The sequence below is a fragment of the Talpa europaea genome (assembly GCF_964194135.1).
Source record: "Talpa europaea genome assembly, chromosome: 10".
Classification (NCBI taxonomy): Eukaryota; Metazoa; Chordata; class Mammalia; order Eulipotyphla; family Talpidae; genus Talpa; species Talpa europaea.
Window position 1 is genome coordinate 109468444 of NC_140077.1, and position 19635 is coordinate 109488078.

The window sequence follows — 19635 nt, forward strand, 5'->3', positions numbered from 1 at the left end:
CCTCACCCCAGGATGCAAAAGAGCAAAGTCATCTTTACAGACTTAATGTCTGACAGGCGCCATCCTGTGGCCGATGCAGGAATCTGCTTCCTGAGGGTAAAGCCAGTCTTCTCAACCCCACTGAGGACCAAGCAGCAGATAAAGATTTAACAGTGGGTACTCAGCCTTTGATCTCCGCAGGGCGCTTTTCAGAAAGGAAATGACTGCACTCCTCTTGCATCAGCATATCTTTCGGTCCAGACAGTTTAGAACTACAACCCCCACCCACCCATCAAAAATAATTGCATTCTTAAAAAAAAAAAAAGACATATCTAAAACTAAAAAAATTTAATTAAATTAAAAAGAATAATTGCATTCTTAATGCCAACGAGTCACTGTTTCTAAATATATAAACACAATCCAAACCTGGGTTTATTGGAACAGCAATCACAGAGTAAAATCTGTCAGACTGTTTCCCCGGTTCCTATCATCACTTTGATTATCGAATAAGCTCTTTGTGTAACTATCATTGAGGTTTTTTATTAATTTTTTTATTTTTTTACATCATTGTTCATTTTTAAACCATATTTGCTTCCCCCCCACCCCCTCAGGTGTAGTCCCCATAGAGTTTCCTTCCCCAATGCACCTGTGCACCATCACCTCAGTCCCCTGTGCGCCTCCCTCTCCCGCCTCCTCCCCTGCAGGATGTCCCTGATTTATAATTGTCCATTTTTGCTTTGTTGTGTTTTGTTCTGTTATTACTTTTTTACACTAATGTCTTATTGGGTTCCCCTATATTCCTGCTATAAGTGAAACCATCCGATATTTTTCTTTTTCCTTCTGGCTTATTTCACTGAGCATAATTCCTTCTAGCTCCATCCACGATGCTGTGAATGGCATGAGTTTATCTTTTCTGAGTAATATTCCAGTGTGTACATGTACCACATCTTCTTGATCCAGTCATCTATTTTTGGGCATTTGGGTTGTTTCCAGGTTTTACCTATTGTAAATAGTGCTGCAATACTATCACTGAGATTTTAACAATGTCAGAGATTTTAGTCAGAGAGTTAGCCAGTCAACAATAGCTAAAACAATATTTGATCACACCCAGTGTTGATGAGGACGCTGGAGGAACCATAACTTCCATGCGCTGCTGATGGCAGTGAAAATGATAGAACCCACTTAGAAACGGTTTGGCTGTCTGATGCAGAGAGCAATTCTCAAGTGTTTCCCCCCCCCCCCCCCACATCAAGAAGCAGCTAGCTCCCTACAATTCGATTCTGACATGATCTACCTGGAGGTTAAGGGTTTGTTGCTACGAGACTCTTCCCCACTAACCTTCTCCCTTGAGACACAATTACAAGACCAGTTGTCACCTGTGCTTCTAACTGACCAACTACAAATTGCAGGTTCCCATGAACCCCTCTCCGGGTTCTGTTAGTTTGCTAGAGGGGCTCATGGAACTTAGAGAAACATTTTCCTCACTAGATTATGCTCATTATAAAAGGATTTAACTCATGGGCCTCCCCTGGTGGTGCAGGCGGTTGAGCACAGTGCTCTGAGGCTATCACAGCCTCTGCAGCACGGGTTCAATCCTGGCCGGCCAGAGAGCTACCCACATGGCATAGCAGACCTCTCCTGTCTCACCCACTGCTCTCCTCAGCAGTGCATTTCAGTCAGTCTGTCTGTTCTGTTCCCCGCTCACCTTCCCACACATCTGGCCTGTACCCCATCTCTTGTATGCATGAATAAATAAATCTTTAAAAAAAAAAAAAAGGATTTAACTCAGGAGCAGGCAGAGAGCTGAGATACTTAGGGAAGACACAGGAAAAGGGCAGAGCTTCCAGGCTCCCGAGCATAACGCTCCTGAAATGCTCACCAGCACTGCAGGGGAGGGGGGTGGGGGCAGTGTCTCCCCGGTGGCGCAGCGGGTTGAGCTCCGCACTGCAGAAGCTGTCCACAGCTTCTGCAGCGCAGGTTCAATCCCAGCCAGCCGGCGAGAATCCCAGATGGTGAGGCAGACCTCTCCTGTTGTGCCCACTGCTCCCCTCAGCAGTGTATTTCATTCAGTCTGACTGTTCTGTTCCCTGCTCTGTCTATGGTGAGAGTCCTCTCACCCCCTGCACGTCTGGCCTGTACCCCAGCTCTTGTGTGCATAAATAAATAAATCTTAAAAAAAAGAACCACAAATATTGTGAAGAGTTTGCACATGAGACACATCAGCTATTATTCTTATATATTTTATTCTTTCACCCCCCATTTCACTTTATACTAAATTATAAATAAGGTTCTTTTTCTGAATGACATTTCCTAAAATATAAGATGGGATCATGCCAATCTTTTCCTACTTTGCCTGAGCATCTAAACAATCTCATTCTCAAAAAGTTGATTTTTATCAAATTATTTTGACTACACTCTCATAAGCAGATGAATCTCTCTCTCTCTCTCTCTCTCTCTCTCACACACACACACACACGCTAATCTTTGCACAGTATCAATTTATTTGCAGTTCATCAAAATAATAAGTGGGTGATGACCATTGACAGGTTCAAATCAGCCAAACTGATCATCACAGCGCGTGGGCTGGGAGCACAGGAATCCACACAATAAGCAATCTGTCTGTAACAAAAAACCTCAATGCATCTGTTAGCCCAACATCTCAAATATCAACAGGCAGAGCTAATTATTACTGAACTAAAGTCCAAGCAGATGAGGATGCTAGTCTGGCCAGGACTGAGGTATTTTTTTGGCTCAAACCTCTAATGTTCAGGTGAACACAGGTGGAGGCCTATTATGCTCAAGCCCCGTGGACTGCGTCTGGCATCAGAGGAGCAGAGTGCTAAGTAGCTAACGCCTGGATAGGGTGGCAGCGTCCAGCGAACTTAATCCTGTAGAGACACGTCCACAGTTTGCTTGGTGTCCAGCTTTCATTTTTATTATTTTTTGGTTTAAGAGTTTCCCTGCCCGGGATCAGTGTGTCTGGTTCAGATAAAGTTGGAGAGGCTCACCTGGGGGCACTACCCTTGTCACTGTGTCCATGAATCTACGTGGGTGCTGTCTAATTTACTCCCCAAGGTGGGTCTGTGATTTGATATTGGTGGTTCTATTGTATATTTGATGTAAATTACTTCACTCACAGCATATTAAATGCATAATTATTTGTACAATAGGATGCTTTCATCATGTACTTCCCTAATTGTTTTTACCTACTCCACAGAGAACGGATGGCGATGATCAAACAAAAATAAGAGCACTCTCCCAGGTAGATTTACCATTGTCATCTAATGAGAGTTTATCATTTTTTTTTTGAGGTATTATTTTTATTTTTTTTTAAGATTTATTTATTTTTATACAACAGGTAGGGTATAGGCCAGAGGAGTGCAAGGGTGAGAGGATTCACCAGAGACAGAGCGGGGAGCAGAATGGGCAGAGCTACTGAAATACACCGCTGAGGGGAGCAGCCGGTGAGACAGGAGAGGTCTCCTGAGCCATGTGGGTTTCTCTCTGGCAGGCTGGGGATGGAACTCATGCTGCAGAGGCTGCGGATTGTTTCATAGCGCGGTGCTTAGCCCCTTGCGCCACCAGAGAGTCCCACACATTTTTAATTTTAGAAACACTTAGTTTTAGGTTGAAACACCCAGTATGGAGTTGGAGATAGGAGGTTAAACTTTGGAGACGCTTTAAGGTTGAAGGTCAAGCCTTGGGAAACCCTTACATTTAGAAGGTCAGGGTTGTAGGGAGGGGGTGGGCAGAGAAAGGAGTCACTAAAGGAGAAATAACCAAAATATTGAGATGTTTCTTCTTCTTTTTTTTTTTTTTAAAAGATTTATTTATTTATTTATTTATTTATTTATTGATTTATAATACATACATACAAGCACTGGGTACAGTCAGAAGCGCGGGAGGGTGAGAGAATTCACCAGAGCCAGAGCGGGGAGCAGAGCAGGCAGAAGGACTGAAGTACACTGCTGAGGGGAGCAGCGGGTGGCAGGAGAGGTCTGCGCACCATGTGGGACCCTCCTCCGGTGGCCGGGGAGCAGCCGGGGATCGAACTGGCCCTGCAGAGGCTGCGGGCAGCTTCACAACCCAGCGCTCAACCGCTGCGCCACCAGGGAGGCCCGAGATGTTTCTTCTTATGCAGGTACAGAGAATTTCAAAAGGAGGATGTGTCAGAGTTAAAGGAGAGTGTGGATTGGTGAAGAAGAAAGTCATTGCTTAAAACAACAGAAGGAAACCTTGGAGGATGTCCTCTGACATTTGGGACTCCCGAATTTTCAGGAAAATACTTTCCGAAACAATCATGTTCTGCTCAACTCAGGAAGTAGTTCTTATATATTTTATATCTATCTAATATTGGGGAAAATATGCTAGAATACATCGACTAAATAGTTGGTTAATTAAGATTATTTTTCTCTCCCAAAACAGCCTTGGGGATTTTGAGGCATGAAGCATTCCCAGGCCTTGTTTGCTTTACACCCTTGCTCTGTTACCTCTTAAAGTGCCATGTGTGTATGACCAGAGCCAATTTAGTTTCAACCAGGAAAGGCAGTGGAGGGCAGGCTTCCTCTGGAAGGAGATGACCTGGAGGTTAACCTCATTCATTCTGCTCATATCCTATTGGCCTAAAATAATCACATGGTCACATTTAGTTCCTAGATAGGTTGAGAAATGTGTTCCAAAGCTGGGTGGCCCTCTTCCCCTAATTAAAATGGGAAGTGGAGGACAGTAATCTCTAGCATATAGGGCCTGAAAGAAATAGGTCTTTCTGCATAAAACTGTTTTTTTTTTTTTTGGTAATATTCAACTACTTAAATTTTTATAGAACACAAACCAAAATCCTACATGGCAATAAAAGCCAGACATTCTTGGGTTACTCTATTTTTGTAAAGGATTTTATAAATTAAAAAAAAAAATCAGTTATTGGTTAGTTTACTAGAGATCTAGTGAAGTCACAAAGGCTGTTTAATTAGTATGTTCATAAATTATTGAAATACATTGTCTGCCTCATAAAGAGACACAATGGAGTATTAGATCTGCCTCACTTATCTATTGCTGTGTAACACATTATTCCAACATTTGAAGCCTAACAACAAACATCTGTTATCTCACACCTTCTAAGGTCAAGAATCTCAGAGGCCCTCAAGCTTAGAGCTGAGCAGGTGGTTCTGGGGGAGCGTTTGGAAGTTGCAAACATGGTTTCAGCCAGGGCTGCAGTCATCTGAAAGCTTGACTGGGTTGGAGGATTTGCCTCAAAGCTGACTCACGTTGCTATTGACAGGAAGGTTGGTTTCTTCTCCAGTGAGCCTATGTAGGTGTGCTCACAACATGAAACAAGAGATCTCACCACAGTGAGTTACGACGAGAGAGTTTAAGAAAGCATCTAAAATGCTGACAGCATCTCATAACCTCATCTCAGAGGACATAATGTCCCTCCTATGTGTCACTCGGACCAACCTTGCTACAAGATGGGGGTGATCATAGGAGAGTGAGAATACCTGGAGGAAGGGACCATGGGGGCCATCTTGGAGACCACAATACCTAACCTTGGATTGGAAAAAAGTCTCCAGAAAAATCTATCAAGGGGTTAAGGGGCAAGGGGTTAAGACCCAGCACTATGAAGCTATCCGCAGCCACTGCAGCATGAGTTTGATCCCCGGTGAGGGAGCTACCCACATGGCACAACAGACCTCTCCTGACTCGCCTGCTGCTCCCCTCAGCAGTGTATTTCAGTCCGTCTGCCTGTTCTGCTCCCCACTCTGCCTCTAGTGAATCTTCTCACCACCCCCCGCCATACCACTGGCCTGTACCCCAGTTCTTGTATGCATAAATAGATAAATCTTTAAAAAAAATTTCCATCCAGTATTTTGTCAGGATAAACAAAGAAGACTTGAGATATTGACTGTGGACAAGAAAAATAAAGTTGACACATTTGCATAAGATGAATTTGGTTAATTTCATTAGATTTTCAAGAACATTGACCTTTCAGATTGCATTTGATTCAAATGTCTGTTTAAAAAGTACTTCGCTTTTGCTAGTCAGAAATGGTGACCCAAAAGTGAACATTTTCAGTTAGATGTGGCTTCTCGAAAAGTTTCAGAAGTTAAGATGAACAAGTACAGATCCATTGAAAGTACCTGAGTTTCTGTAGGTTTGATCCAGTTTAAAGTCATAGGATCTTCTGACATGGCCTGAGCAGGGAGCTATATTTGGGGATTTGGCACACAGAGGGTCTGTCTTGGACTAGATCTCAAAATACCTAAAATATTTCCTTAAACAGGCCCGGGTCAGCGACAACAGGTGTTATACTTCTAATTTTGGAACAAGAAGCAGCCTGTTTAGAGCAATGCTATTTTGCACTCATTCAACAGGAGTGAGGACAATAAATAACTTTGCCAAGATATCATTGTAGAAAAGACCAGAAGTGTGTTATTCTCCTAATACTTGTGACAAGCTACATTTTTACAAGATAGCATGGGATTTTGATGAATTCTGATAAAGGCCTTTTTTTTTTTTGCATTTAATATCCATTTTAAAAATGATTGAAATTGACCTCTTATTGTCAGCTTCTCCACCAGAACATCTATTTAAATGATCCTGTCCATTCTTATTTTGATTATACTACTATCAGTGATTAAATTTTTGCAATGGAAAATAAAGATATTGTAGAACTAATGATGTATTTGTTTTCCTTTTCTTTTTAAATTTTTTTTTTAAAAGGGATTTATTTATTTATGCATTCAAGAACTGGGGTGTACGCCAGAGGTGGTGGTGGTGGAGAGAGGATTCACCAGAGTGGGGAGCAGAACAGGTGGATCTACAGAAATACACTGATGAGGGGAGCAGCAGGCGAGGCAGGAGAGATCTGCTGTGCCATGTGGGTTTAAAAGGAAACTACAATTTAAAAAAAAGGCAAGTCAAGTTGTAAGTAGTCCATATTTTTTCTTGGAGGGGTGAATGAGAAATAGACACAATGTAGAAGTATTTAAAGAAAAGCAAAAGGTTTGCCCTTTAAATAAATTTTTCAGAAGTCACTCCCGAGTGTTTATTTCCCTACATGTAAAATTTACGTGGGTCCAGATCATTCTTCCCTTTAGGTCTCAGTAACGTTTGTATTCTCTAAAAACCGCACAATTGAATATAGAATCTAGAAACATGAATCAATCTAGAACACGCAGCTAATTAACTGCTTGCACCGAAAGCGCAAGGGAAAGCCAATTTCTACAATAGACTTTTCAGTCCTTTTACGCTGGACTCACCCTCTACCTAGCCTGCCCGGGTCCCCTTCCAGTTAGACGAGTCGTCTACACCCGCAATAACCCACTTTCCCCTTCTTCCCTCTCCCCACCCCTGGTCTCCAGGCCGCAGGACACTCGGTGGCCAGCCGTGTGTTCACCAACCAGGACACCAGGGGCGACCGCCTTCCCGCCGGGCATCAGTCCGCCGGCTCCGTCCCCGCTTCTCGGGCCCCCCGCCGCCAGCCCGGGAGGGTGGGGAGCCGACGGGGCGCCTCAGGCCAGGCCAGCAGGTTACCTGGCAACCAAGGTGGCCTTTTTAAGGGGGAAAAAACCCCAACAAACCGAACACCAGAACCCCCTCCGCGCGGGGCCCTCTCTGCGGGCGCGCGGGCGCCGGGGGCGCGGCGCCGAGCGGGCCCAGCCCGGTCCACACCGGCGGGCCGGTCCGCGGCTGAGGTACCGCCGGCTCCAGAAGCTTCGCCAATTAGCTGTTTGCGGCTCAAGCCGTTAAAGCCTCCGCCCTGGAAACGCCAGCGGGGCGGCGGGGGGAGGGGGCGACAGGTGCGCCCTCTGTTAGGAAATACACAAAGGGCCGCCCCAGCGCCGCCGTGTCCCTGGCAACTCCGCGCTCCCCGGGCGCGCGCGCCTCCCGCGGGCAGGGCAGGGCAGGGGCGGCGCGCGTCGGCTGAGGGGGCGCCCCGGCCTGCTCCGGCCGCGGGCCCGGGGAGCGCGGAGCCGGCGGCGCCCGCGCCCGCGCCCGCGCAGTAGGGACTTGTAGTCCGCGGCCCGCGGCGCCTCCCCCGGGTAGGCCGGGCCGCGCGCGCCCGCCCGCCGCCGCCGGCCCACTTCCTGCCGCGGCGCGGACTACACCTCCCGCCGTCCTCTCCGCGCTCGGCCGCGAGGAAAGCCCAGTGCGGGCGGCGGGGTGCTGCCCTCCGCCGGCTCCCGGCCTCTCCCCGCCCCTCGGCGCCCTCCGGCGAGGCGGGGAAGCGAGCGGCCGCGGCGGTCTCGGGCGGCCTGGGCGCGGCGCGGGGGGCGCGGGGGCCGCAGGCCGCGCTTCACCTCAGCCGGCCTCGGCCCGGGCGGGGACCCGGAAACTCGTGGGGGCGGCGACTCGGGGCCCAGCTCCTGCGGGGCCGCGGCGGGGGCTGCCGCGCGCCGGCCTTTCGTTTCCGCCCCGCGGCCCCGGCGCGTGGCCCCGGGCGGCGGCCGCGTGCGCGCAGCCATGCACTAGGCCGGGCCCCCTATGCGCGCGGGGAGCGCGGGCCGCCGCTTCGGGCCGCCGCCGCCGCCGCCTGCCGCCCGCCCGGCCCACGCCCGGGCCGCCGCCCGCCCCGGGCCGGGGCGCCGAGGAGCCGGCGGCGCCGCCATGTGGGGCTAGCCCGCGCCGCGCCGGCCGTGCAGCGGGACCGGCAACATGGAGGCGGCCGTCGGCGCCCCCGACGGCGGGGACCAGGGCGGCGCGGGGCCCCGCGAGGACGCGACGCCCATGGACGCCTATCTGCGGAAGCTGGGCTTGTATCGGAAGCTGGTGGCCAAGGACGGGTCGTGCCTGTTCCGGGCCGTGGCCGAGCAGGTGAGGGGCGGGGGCCGGGGCCGGCGGGCGGCGTCGACGCGGCCCGCGGGGCGGGCGCCGGGCGCGAAACTTCGGGCCCCGGGCAGGGGCGTTCGCCGGGCGCGCCGCGGGGCCTGCGCGGGCCGGGCGGGCGCGGGCCGGGCCGGGCGAGGTGAGGCGCCGCGTCCGGGTCCGCGCTCCCGCCGCTCGGCGCCGGGGCCCGCTGTTGGCTCGCGGAGGCGGCGCCCGCGCGGCTCCAACATTCTTTCCGCCGCTTCCTGGACTTTGGCAGATCGGGGGTCACGCCCGCCCGGGCCGCCGCCGCGCGAGGGCCGAAGGGGCGGCCCGGGGGCGCCGGGCTCGGGAAACGGGCCGTTTCGGGGGCTCCGCGGGGCCGGTTGTGGACCAGAAATAACTTCTCGTAAACGCCCGATTCGGTGTTCGTGGTCGGGAGGCAGTAACGGGGCCCCCGCCTCTGGCCTCATTTTCCCCGGTTAGTGGCCAAAACCACTTTCAGAGGCGCAGCTGCTTAGGAAGGGGTCGGGTTTTCTTTACCTGTGTGTGGTGTTTTTTTTTTTGTTTTGTTTTGTTTTGTTTTGTTTTTTTGGTTCGAGCTGATTTCGTGTTCTGTGAAGTCGTAGGTGTGCGGGCTCCAACACCATCCTGTCTTGAAAGGTAGCCGTGGAAATGGGTAAAAGTTCCACCTGCCTTTTGCACTTTGCTTCCCTTTAGCCCAAAACCCCTCGCCCCGGCGCGCCGGGCCGTGTCTGTGGGTGATTTTCTCACCTTTTCCGAGTGCTCGTCCGCCTTCCACACCTGTGTTTGTGAGTAGATGTTTTACTTACGTCTGTAGTTCAGTCCATTTCCATTCCCCCCCCCCCCTCCAGGTCCATTTCCCCCCCAGGTCCAGCCGGTTATTTCCCGAAAGCCCTGGTTTTCACGTCGGTGCCTTAACACCTTATTATGAAAACAAATTGGCCTAAGTGGGGCAGAGCTGTGCGTGATGTTGCCGGCTTTGTCATTCAAACTGCTGGTAAAGCTCCCCCGGTCCAGGTCTGTTTCAGGTCTTTAGATGGCTTGTTTTTAGAAGCTTAGGAGATTGCGGTGTTGCTTTGGGGATGTGTTCACACTCACTCACCTCAGTTTACTATTCGTGGGTAAACAGTTTGTCTTTTTTGTGAATTTTGTGGTTCTCCTCTCTTGCTTCCTCTGCCTCTCCGCTCCTCAGCACCTCCAGAAGGCAGAGCGGAGAGGTGGAGCTGGATTCCGCCCATTTGTCTGATATACTGTTAGCTTGAGCAAGTGTTGGGTATTTGGTAAGGAAGGAGGCAGAATAAAGGAGATCTGGAGCTGACTTGGAGTTGGATTATGCAGATCCTAATTTATAGGGAAGCGCAAAGGTGGCGTTGGATTTCAGCATTGCAGGTGGTAGATGATCCCACCTCTGGCGTGGTGGGATTCCTCTTTTCAGTGGAAACAGTGCAAGAGCTAGTTACAGTAAGAACTCATTGTTTGACAGCAGAGAACTCATTTTGCTGGGTCTTAAGAAAATACTTCCTCCAATTTTGTGACTCCGATTTTTAGTGTACAGGACTTAGAAAACTTAATAGCTTGAAGCGCGGGGGTGGGGGGGTGGTACTTCTTCAGTAGATACGGACTGCATGAGTAGCCATGTGTAGCCTTCATGGCCAAAGGCAAAGTGTGTTTGGGGAGGAAGACAAATAATTCCAACCCCAGGCTGCCCTTTAAAAGTGTGTACAGAGGTTTTCTTTTCTTTTTTTTTCGCCAGCAATTTCTCCAGTAGTATCAAAATAAATATCATTTCTAAGAAGGAGAGTACTTGGTGCCCCTCTTTGAGGGGTAGGGAGAGACTTAGGTAGTCTTTCCCTCCAGATTACCTGGTATAGACAGGCCCTTCCCTTTTACACTCTGGACTTGGGCCTGCAGGAGGCTTGACCTGAATCAGCTCCATGGCCATGGAACTAAAAATAGGGCGCTCTTAGAGGACTTGCTAAAGCAGTGTGTCAACCTTCCCCAGCATTTATCACTTTCTTATCCCAAGTAAAGATTGGAAAATGTCTATTTCTAGTTTGTTTTCATCGATACAATAATTTGCAAAGATAGGAGTTTGAATTCTTCCTGAGTGTTCCTGAATATGTATGGTGAGATATTTTAAAAAAGGTGTCCTTCACCTTTTCTTGCAGCGCTTGACTCTGTAAGGAATCACTACCCCACACTTTATGGAAGTTGCTGGGAGTTTTGCCTCTGAGTAATAGGTTCAGGTTTTCTGTGCTAAAATCTTTGTTGAAAGGAGAAAAAGACGAGAGAAATACTTGTGATTGTTTTTGATGGAAAATAAGCTTCATTCATATCTGCCACCTGTTGCTAGGTAAATGGCTTAAGATTAGCTTCACTTTGCTAACGGCAGGAAAGCCCTATGGGATGACATTGTGGGTTACTCAAACTAAGAATACCTTGATCCTCCATAATAGTGTCTAATGTAGCTTCTGCGTGAGAAGTGCTGTACTGCAAAATGCATTTGTTGAATTGGCAAAAAAACGTGTGATGGTTATTTCTATATATGGCCATTCTCTCCAGCGCTGGAGGTTGGAATGTATAAGGGTGCTTCCTAATAATAGTGTCCTGAGACAGCAGTGTTTCCTGGGTGCCATGTCTTCGTTTAAACTGAAATAAGCGAGTACACTGAACACTGCACATTGACCGCAGCCAGCTTGGCTTGGCATGTTCAGATGCACTTGCTGGCCTGATGGCTGTGTCTGGTTCTGTGGGAATAAGTGAGCCCTGGCTGTTAGCCAGAGAACCTGTAAAATGGGCAGCTGGAGCCTCCCTTTTCCTGAGTTCACACTGAACAAAGGGAGACGCACTCAATTGGAGCTCTGACTTATATTTTCTCAGATTTTTTTATTGGGGTATATTTGGTATATGACATAGTAATAGTAGTGTCAGGTGTTGAAGATAATGATTCAGTATTTGTATGTGTTCCAAAATGGTCCCCAATCTGGTTAACATCCACTGCCATAAATAGTGATGGCAACGGTATGAGAACTTTCAAGATTTATTCTCTTAAGAGCTGTAGTTTTTAAAGTTGCATTAGTATAAACTCTCAAGGGCCTTGATCGTAGTTTGAGATGTGGTTATTTCAAATGTGTCAGGTATTCCACGCTTCCCCTTTTCAGGATACCAGGACCAAACTTCATTTGAGACACCTCATCTAGTAAATACTCTTAATCTCTTTTAAACAGGTAGTTTGAGTTTTGGAGGCTAGCCAACGGGCATTTGATAATACTGTTACAGGGCAGGGAGAGGGGCAGCCCAAACCCCACAAACCTGCCTATTCTATATAGGGTTCTGCCATCCGCCACATCAACACAAAACATATGAGACTTTAATGGGAAGGAACTTTAATACAACTAGGAAACAAGACAGGAAAGGCAAAGAATCTAGTTTCTAAATCAAGCACCCAAAGTCACCCGTCCCCTCGTGTGTAAAACTCCATTCAAATGGGATTGGCCCAGAGCAAGGCCCCAAAGCCTGCCACAAGTCTAAAGCATCTTCCAGGGGGGACCCACAGAAAGGGGTCAGAAAAAACCAGACAAGCAAAATCAAAATCAAGATAAAAGCTGCCATTGTCACCTCCCCTCCGGTCTCACCCACATCTGTGTCACCCTGTTACGACCAAAAGACAAGTGCAGTTTCTTCATGTGTCTCTCGGCTCCATGCGCCTCCTCCAGGTCTCCCTCTGGCTCCATCTTGCTTCCTTCCTTCCTCAGTCTCCTTTGCAGCCTCTTCTCTTCCTGCTCAGCTCCACCCTCCCTTGGGTGGGGCAGGGAACCTGGAACCTCCCCCTTTCCTGGGGACCACCCTGTTACAATACTAGTTTTTTTTTTTGCAAGCCAAAGCTTTAGAATCTTAGAGGCAAATGCCAGTAGGTTATCTTTTTGTTTAAATAGTTGTTTAACAGGAGTTGAGAGGGACTGAACTGCTTTTGGTAGGGTAGTATCATTCAGGTGTTGCTTTTAGATTTTTTTTTTAGAGATTTATTTTTACTTATTTATGCGTACAAGATCTGGGGTGTAGGCGCCCCATGTGGGTTAGCTCCCTGGCCTGGGGTCGAATTCATGCCACCGTGGCTGGCAATAGCCTGAACATGACCAGAGTGCTTGATAGTCCCTGCGCCATCAGGGAGGCCCTGTTGCATTTAGAATTAGGGCAGAAGAGCAATTTCCAAGGCTGTTGGAGAAGGCCACATGGCCGCAGGTCTGAGTCTGCTGTGCTCCCCTCCTGGGTGCTTTTTCAAGGGTCCTGTAAACCTGATAGCTGGAGGTTTCAGCTGGAGGAGTGCCTTACATTTTCTGAAACATACAGAAGGCAAGTAGTTCACAATTCACTGGGAAAAAGGAATCTTTTACAGGCTTATAGCCTCAAAGGTGACTCCATTTGTTCTCTTTACCAGCAAGCATAGGATATGAAGCGAAGTTAACAGGGTTTGGGCCTCCCCAGTGGCGCAGCGGGCTGAGCGCAGTGCTGTGAAGCTGTCTGCAGCCTCTGCAGTGCTGGTTCCATTCCTAGCCAGCCAGGGAGATTCTAACATGGTGAGGCAGACCTCTCTTGTCTCGCCCACTGCTCCCCTCAGCAGTGCCTTCGGTCCTCCCGTCTGCCTGTTCTGCTCCCTGCTCTGTCTCTGGTGAATCCTCTCACCCTTCCGCGAGTCTGGCCTGTACCCCAGCTCTTGCATAAATAAAATCTTCAAAAAAAAAAAAAAGTTAACGGGGTTCTATTAGCCAAGCTTTGTGAAGAGCAAGTTACAGCAGAAGACTGACTGGCCATGAGGGAAAAGTGTCCTCCATTTATAAAGATGACCTCAGATTTGTGATTTCAGTCACCTAAAGGGGAAATGTAAATTCTTTATTGAGCTTCAGCGTTGGGTTGAGGAAATGCTAGTGTGTTTGTATGTGTCATGCCACTCCTGTGGTTAGAGGAAGAGGTGGGGATGCCGAACACTCTAGAAATGATAGAAAAGGAAGTGGAGGGAGACAGATGTCTATTAGCTGGAAGGTTATCTTGTGGGTGAAAGAAGGTAGTAGGTCGTAATTCAGATCCTCTTAACGACTGCCTCATAACATGTTGCTTTTTCTGTTGTAGGTGCTGCACTCTCAGTCCCGCCATGTCGAAGTTAGGATGGCCTGCATTCACTATCTTCGAGAGAACAGAGAGAAATTTGAAGCGGTAATTTATAATTTCAAACATGTAGTGCTGTCTTGACTTGATTTTAGCCTTTAAAAGTGGCCTAATGGGAGTTTCACAGACTGGATCCTAATGCAGGTTATGGGGCGGGGGTTGTGGGGGGACTTTTATGAAAAACTGCTTTATTGAATTTAAATCTAATTATATTCAGTGGTGATATTTTTTTAGGCTACTTTGGTGTGTGGTATTCCTTTATTCAGACATTGGGGAGACTTTTGTGATGGACGGGAAGACTGACTGGGGCGGGCTCCTTGTGTGTTGAGAATGAGCTTTGTCTGGCAAGGTCAGGGGATTGGGTGTTGTGGTTGGCAGAGTTTGCTGTGATGGGTAACTGCCTATGAGTTTTTAAACATTTCAGGCTTGGATATAAAAAATATGCTGAGCATGGCTAATACTGAGCCTTTAATTTTATCAGAAGGAATTTATAGATTTTTAATGGTCAGGGGTATTGTGAACCATGTTTCAGAACACTGTAATTATGTAATACTGATTAATAGTTGCTAGAGTGTTGTAAAGCAGCTCAGTTCAGTTTTCTCAGTAATAGCTAGTAGCCTGTGAAATAAGATGCTACAGTGACCTATTTTCCTTTTACGTTGTCAGCCTTGTATCATTCACTAGTATTGGTTTTATGACCTAGAATTATGTGATATGACCACTCTCAGTGGTTTTCCTTATAAATTGGTGAGAGAACATTGCAACTTTGCAAATATCTCAATTCTAATAGGTAGAGTTCTTAGTTTGGACGTGCTCTTGGTTTGTTGGTCCTACATTCAAGTGAACTGTTACTGTAATAATGTGACATTCTCCTGGGTGCTTGTTTCAGACTGGCAGTAATCTGTTCCAGGAAGGAGTTACCTGCTTCATCAGGAGTTTCAAAACCTTTTCTTATTTAAATAAAAAAGGTTATTGGGAAACTAGATAAGAGTTTGAGGGTGTGGTGGAGAAAGGGAAGGGGGTGGTCTTTAAATATTGAAGAAATAAGTGAATGAATCATTATTACTGGCCCCTGAGGGTAAATCACTGTTGACAGTAATGGAAATTGCTAACCTTGGTTGAGAGCTAACTATGTGCCAGACACTGTTTTAGATGCTTTACATACATTTATTTCTCCCTTATAATCTTAAGAGGTAAGATCAGGGCTCCAAAGTCCTGAGGGGGAAGGCTCACTTTCCTTATCACAAGTACCTTCAAACAGTCTCCTGGCCAGAATTGAAAGGGCCTGCTGGGAACAGGGTTTGCCTTGCTTCTGAGAGTGCTTAGTCAGCGCCTAGACCTAAGCTCTGGATGAGCAGGACAATCCCTTATGGGATGCAGGCTGTGTCAGAATACTCCTTAGGTCTCTGCCAACTTCAGTTGGTTCTGTGGGCTGTCTTGAGTCTATAAATAATCACTTAATACAGAACAGTGGCCTCTGATTGGAGGGATATTTAGAATATGTGACTAATTTATTATGTGTATATTGAAGCTTAAGATACTTTTGGAAAATTTTATAATCTACAGTCTATAAAAGAACCTCAACCCTGCAAAATCCGTGGACATGTAAAAAAGTTTTATAGATGGGGCATGTACTTCCGAATGTTTTTAACTACCACTTCGCTAAATTAACTGGTACTAATTTAAATGAAATTGAGTGTGGTGCTTCAGATGAACGCCTTTTAGAACTTTCTAAACTACATTAGTGTAATCTGGATGAGAAGAAGATGAGTATATAGCTTGAATTAACTCAATTTTTTTCATGTTAAAGCTACAACGAAGCGGGCTGTTTTGGCAAAATCTTGATTCTTCCAAATATTGTCAGCATTAACTCTCATCTGTTTTTAGTATAACTGACTTGAGACATTGAATTCACATAAACTAATTTCCCTTAGCTAGGGTATCTCTCTTTAATTCTGTTACCAAATTGATCTTCAGGTGCTGCCTTTATCATGTGATTTTTTTTTTTTTGGTCATGGTGTCACCTGCCATGACCTTGAACTGCCTTCTCCTTCAGACTGAAAGTCCTGCCTGGGCTCCAGGCCCTCTCTAAACAGGTGCCGCTAGAGCTCTCGCTCCGCTCCGCTATTCCACCAACTTGCCCAGCTGCTCCTGGCGGCCGGCGCCTCTCCCCTCCACACCCTTCCGCACGCCGCCTTGTCCCGCTGCCCACCCACATCCTGACTGGGAAACCTTCCGTGACCATATTTCTTCTTGAGGCTCTTTCGTATGTTTGCGGTCTTAATGATTTGTTTGTATTTTCATGATCATATTTTACATAAGCATTTCTTCCTATTACTGATATATCCAGGGTTTGTGTAAGGACTTAGTTCAGAGTGAATGTGATTTATAGTAAAGGGTTAACTTACTTGGATGTGTTCCTTACAGTCTTGTCTTCTTTTTTTGCAGTTTATAGAAGGGTCTTTTGAAGAGTACTTAAAACGTTTGGAAAATCCACAGGTATGTAGTTATCTTGTAATATATTTCTTTTAATATAGTCATACTGGTTTCACAGTTTGTTAAAATGTGAGCTTAATAGAACAGTGTATGGAGGGGTGTGTAGAGTGTGCCCTGTTGCCTTACAGATATGTCTCGTGTTAGGTGCACATTCTCGGGCTGGGACCTGTGTTCTGCGCTCCGGATGTTGCCTCACGAAGGACAGGGTTGTGTTCTCTTTATTTTCTTGATGGTCATGGCATGCAAATATAGCATCAAAGGCCTGAAGTAATAGTGGTGATGACTTTGAGGCTCGTTGTTGAGGGTGTTCTGCAGGCAGCTGAGAAGACCGGCTCTTTGGTGAGGCCCCATGTCTGCGATCACCTCGAGGAGAGGGAAGATCATGAGAGAGGATATTTCCCCACCAGCTCCGCAGCACAGGCTCTCAGTCATGTTGAAGTTGAAAGAGCTTTCTTTTTTTTTTGTTGTTGTTCTGTTTACAAAACGAATATTGTCAAAATTCCCTTTGTGGAATGTTAAGGTGTCCCATCTTCCCAGGAGAGTCAGCATTATGGCTAAGGTGACAGCGGCAGCAGCAGCAGCTGAGAAGAGGGGTGGTGTGCAAATGAAGTGGAAGGCAGGAACCTTGGGTTTGAGCAGCTAATGTTGTCTTCATTTGACTCCCTAATCAAATGAATGCTTGGTGTGGCCCGGGATTGCCAGGCACCCAAGGGTGCAGAGAACGCTGGGATTTGGATGCTATTCTCAGGAGTTTCCTTTTAGTAGAGAAGAGCATGTACTGTAAGTGAGAAAATAACTCATGTCATAGAAGTATTGATCTGATGATAGAGGCATTCAAAGTTTTATTTCTAGCTGGGTAGGCAGAGCAAGGGTTGGAGAGTGAGTTGGGTTTTGAAGTCTGAGTAGATTCTGCATAAGAAATGCCTGGAGGGAGGGCATTCCAGGCAGTGAAAATGAATGAGCTAGGCAGATACAGAAGGTAATTCAGTGTGAGTGGAGGACAGAGCTCGTGGAGCTGGAAACAGAGAAATCAGTAAGGACAGGCTGCGGCCTGGTCTTGGGCGCGTCTGTCCTCCAAGAGTGAGCTGCAGACTGCGTCAGAGTGGGAATGCAGATTTCCTGGCTCTCACTGCAGACCTGAATCTGTGTCTCTGGGCCTGGGATCCCACAATATAGCATTGGGTAACATTACAAATCTTTTGAGGCAGGTCGTGAGTTTGTTTTCAACTGCTGTGAACTGAGACTCGTACCTTGTATTTTTGTTACCGGTCTGGAAGAATGAAGGAATATTGTCTAAGGATGGCGTGGAGAGGACCTGTGTAATCTCTGTTAAGTGTGAAAAAGAAGAGTAGGCTTCTCCAATTTCAGAGTCAAATGCTCCTGGAGAGCCTTTTCTCTATAAATTCCTTCTGATCATGGTTTTGAGTGATGGAGGCCTTAAATACTATGGTCATGTTCATCTTCCTAAGTTTACATTGTTCCTTTAATTTCCAAGTCTCTTTGAAGGATTGTGTATTTACTGCTTTTGGAATTCCATAGTTATCTTTCAGTTTTGGTGCTTAATTGATGATCATTTTGTGTAAGAATGTTAAGTCCCCCCTGCTCTGTCTGTAACAGAAAGAAGGGGTGAACACCAGAGTGTTGGGAGTTGTTATCTTCTCTAGGTAGAGATATTACTGGTGCCTTTGGCTTCCTTTATAGAAAATATAGGAATGTCAAAGACCATTAATTTTTTTTTTAAATCAGAAAAGCCTCCACGATTTTATTTTATAATAATTTTTGTGCAGTGGTTCAGGCTATAGAACTGGGAGATGGGATAGGGGACAAAGGGAGAAAAAAGGGCAGCACCACCTGAGTTGAGACGGGTTTGATCTGGCACCTTCTTGAGCAGAAGACGGTGTGAGCTGGCCTGTGCCTCCTCATGGGGGTGCTGTCTGGCCAAGGTCCTGGGCTTATACTCCCAGCCTGATCATCAGACTTCCTTTTGAGATATATTCAGTACCTTCAGAATAGTTATTTCTTCTTTATTATTAGCAACAAATATTTACTTTCATTTGTTTCTCTTTCGTCTTGGGTAACTTCATTGCTTCATTTAGTTTTCAGAGAAAGCCTTGTTGTCGTTTTACTTAAAATGCTTGTGAAACATTTACAGAAACAGAAATGTTTGTATGTTTTGCAAGAATGTATTTCTGTCAACTTTACTGAGATAAAATTGACTAAAGTTTATTGTATGTCATAACATATAAAGTGCATAATTTGATGAGACTTGACAAATATAAAAAGTTGTGTAACTACCACCACAGCATCACAGAGGGCCTTTCCTTCACTCCAGAAAGTTTGTCACACCCTTTTGCATTTAATCCCCCTGACCCCCAACCACTTATTTACCTGTCATAGACTTAAACAACGGGAATGAAAGCGTGTGTTGTGAGCCCCTCGACACTTATCCAGGTCTGGGCCATAAGGTAGAACACATGTAATATGTGATCTTTTTTTTTTTTTTTAAAGATTTACTTATATGAGAACTGGGGTACAGGCCAGAGGTGTGGGAGGGTGAAAGGATTGACCAGAGACAGAGTGGGGAACAGAACAGGCAGACGGACCGAAAGCACTGCTGAGGGGAGCAGCGGGTGAGACAGAAGAGGTCTGCCGCGTCATGTGGGTATCTCCCTGGCTGGCCAGGAATCGAACCTGCGCTGCAGAGGCTGTGGACAGCTTCACAGTGCCGTGCTCAACCTGCTGCGCCACCACAGAAGCCCTGTAATACGATCTTTTTTGTTCATAGGTTTTGCCCGTTTTTATTAAGTTTTTGTTTTAATTGAATTATAAGAATTCTTTATAGTGAATAAAAATTCTGTATGAGATACATATTTTGTAAATATTTTCTGCTAATTTGTATCTTGTCTTTTTTATTAGTGTCTTTTGAAGGACAGTTTACTTTGGAATAGCTAAGAACATCTAAATTACACATTTATGATGCAGTATACTTCATTATCTATACTTCATTATTTAACACAAAATTTGTAAAAATATTTTACTCTCACTCATAATAAGGAAATACACCAAACACCATAAAAAGTGCTGAGCAGGGGGCTCCCTGCTGGTGCAAGGGGTTAAGCACCGCACTATGAAGGAATCCGAAGCCTCTGCAGCACAAGTTCGATCCCTGGC

The 19635-nt window shown here is 46.6% G+C and overlaps 1 protein-coding gene across 2 annotated transcripts in view; it reads left to right on the forward strand.

Annotated features, from left to right (window-relative positions):
• Positions 1–8631: 8631 nt before the first annotated feature.
• The window catches only part of OTUD4 (OTU deubiquitinase 4), a gene marked incomplete at both ends in the record, with an annotated part of 34754 nt that continues 23750 nt past the window's right edge, over positions 8632–19635 (forward strand). Inside the window, 3 exons of one of the 2 annotated variants that reach the window (XM_084245973.1) lie at positions 8632–8790; positions 13933–14016; positions 16417–16482. In XM_084245973.1, the coding sequence (XP_084102099.1) occupies positions 8632–8790; positions 13933–14016; positions 16417–16482 (309 nt within the window). The remainder of the gene's footprint in view (positions 8791–13932; positions 14017–16416; positions 16483–19635) is intronic. The other variant, XM_084245974.1, reaches the window with a different exon arrangement.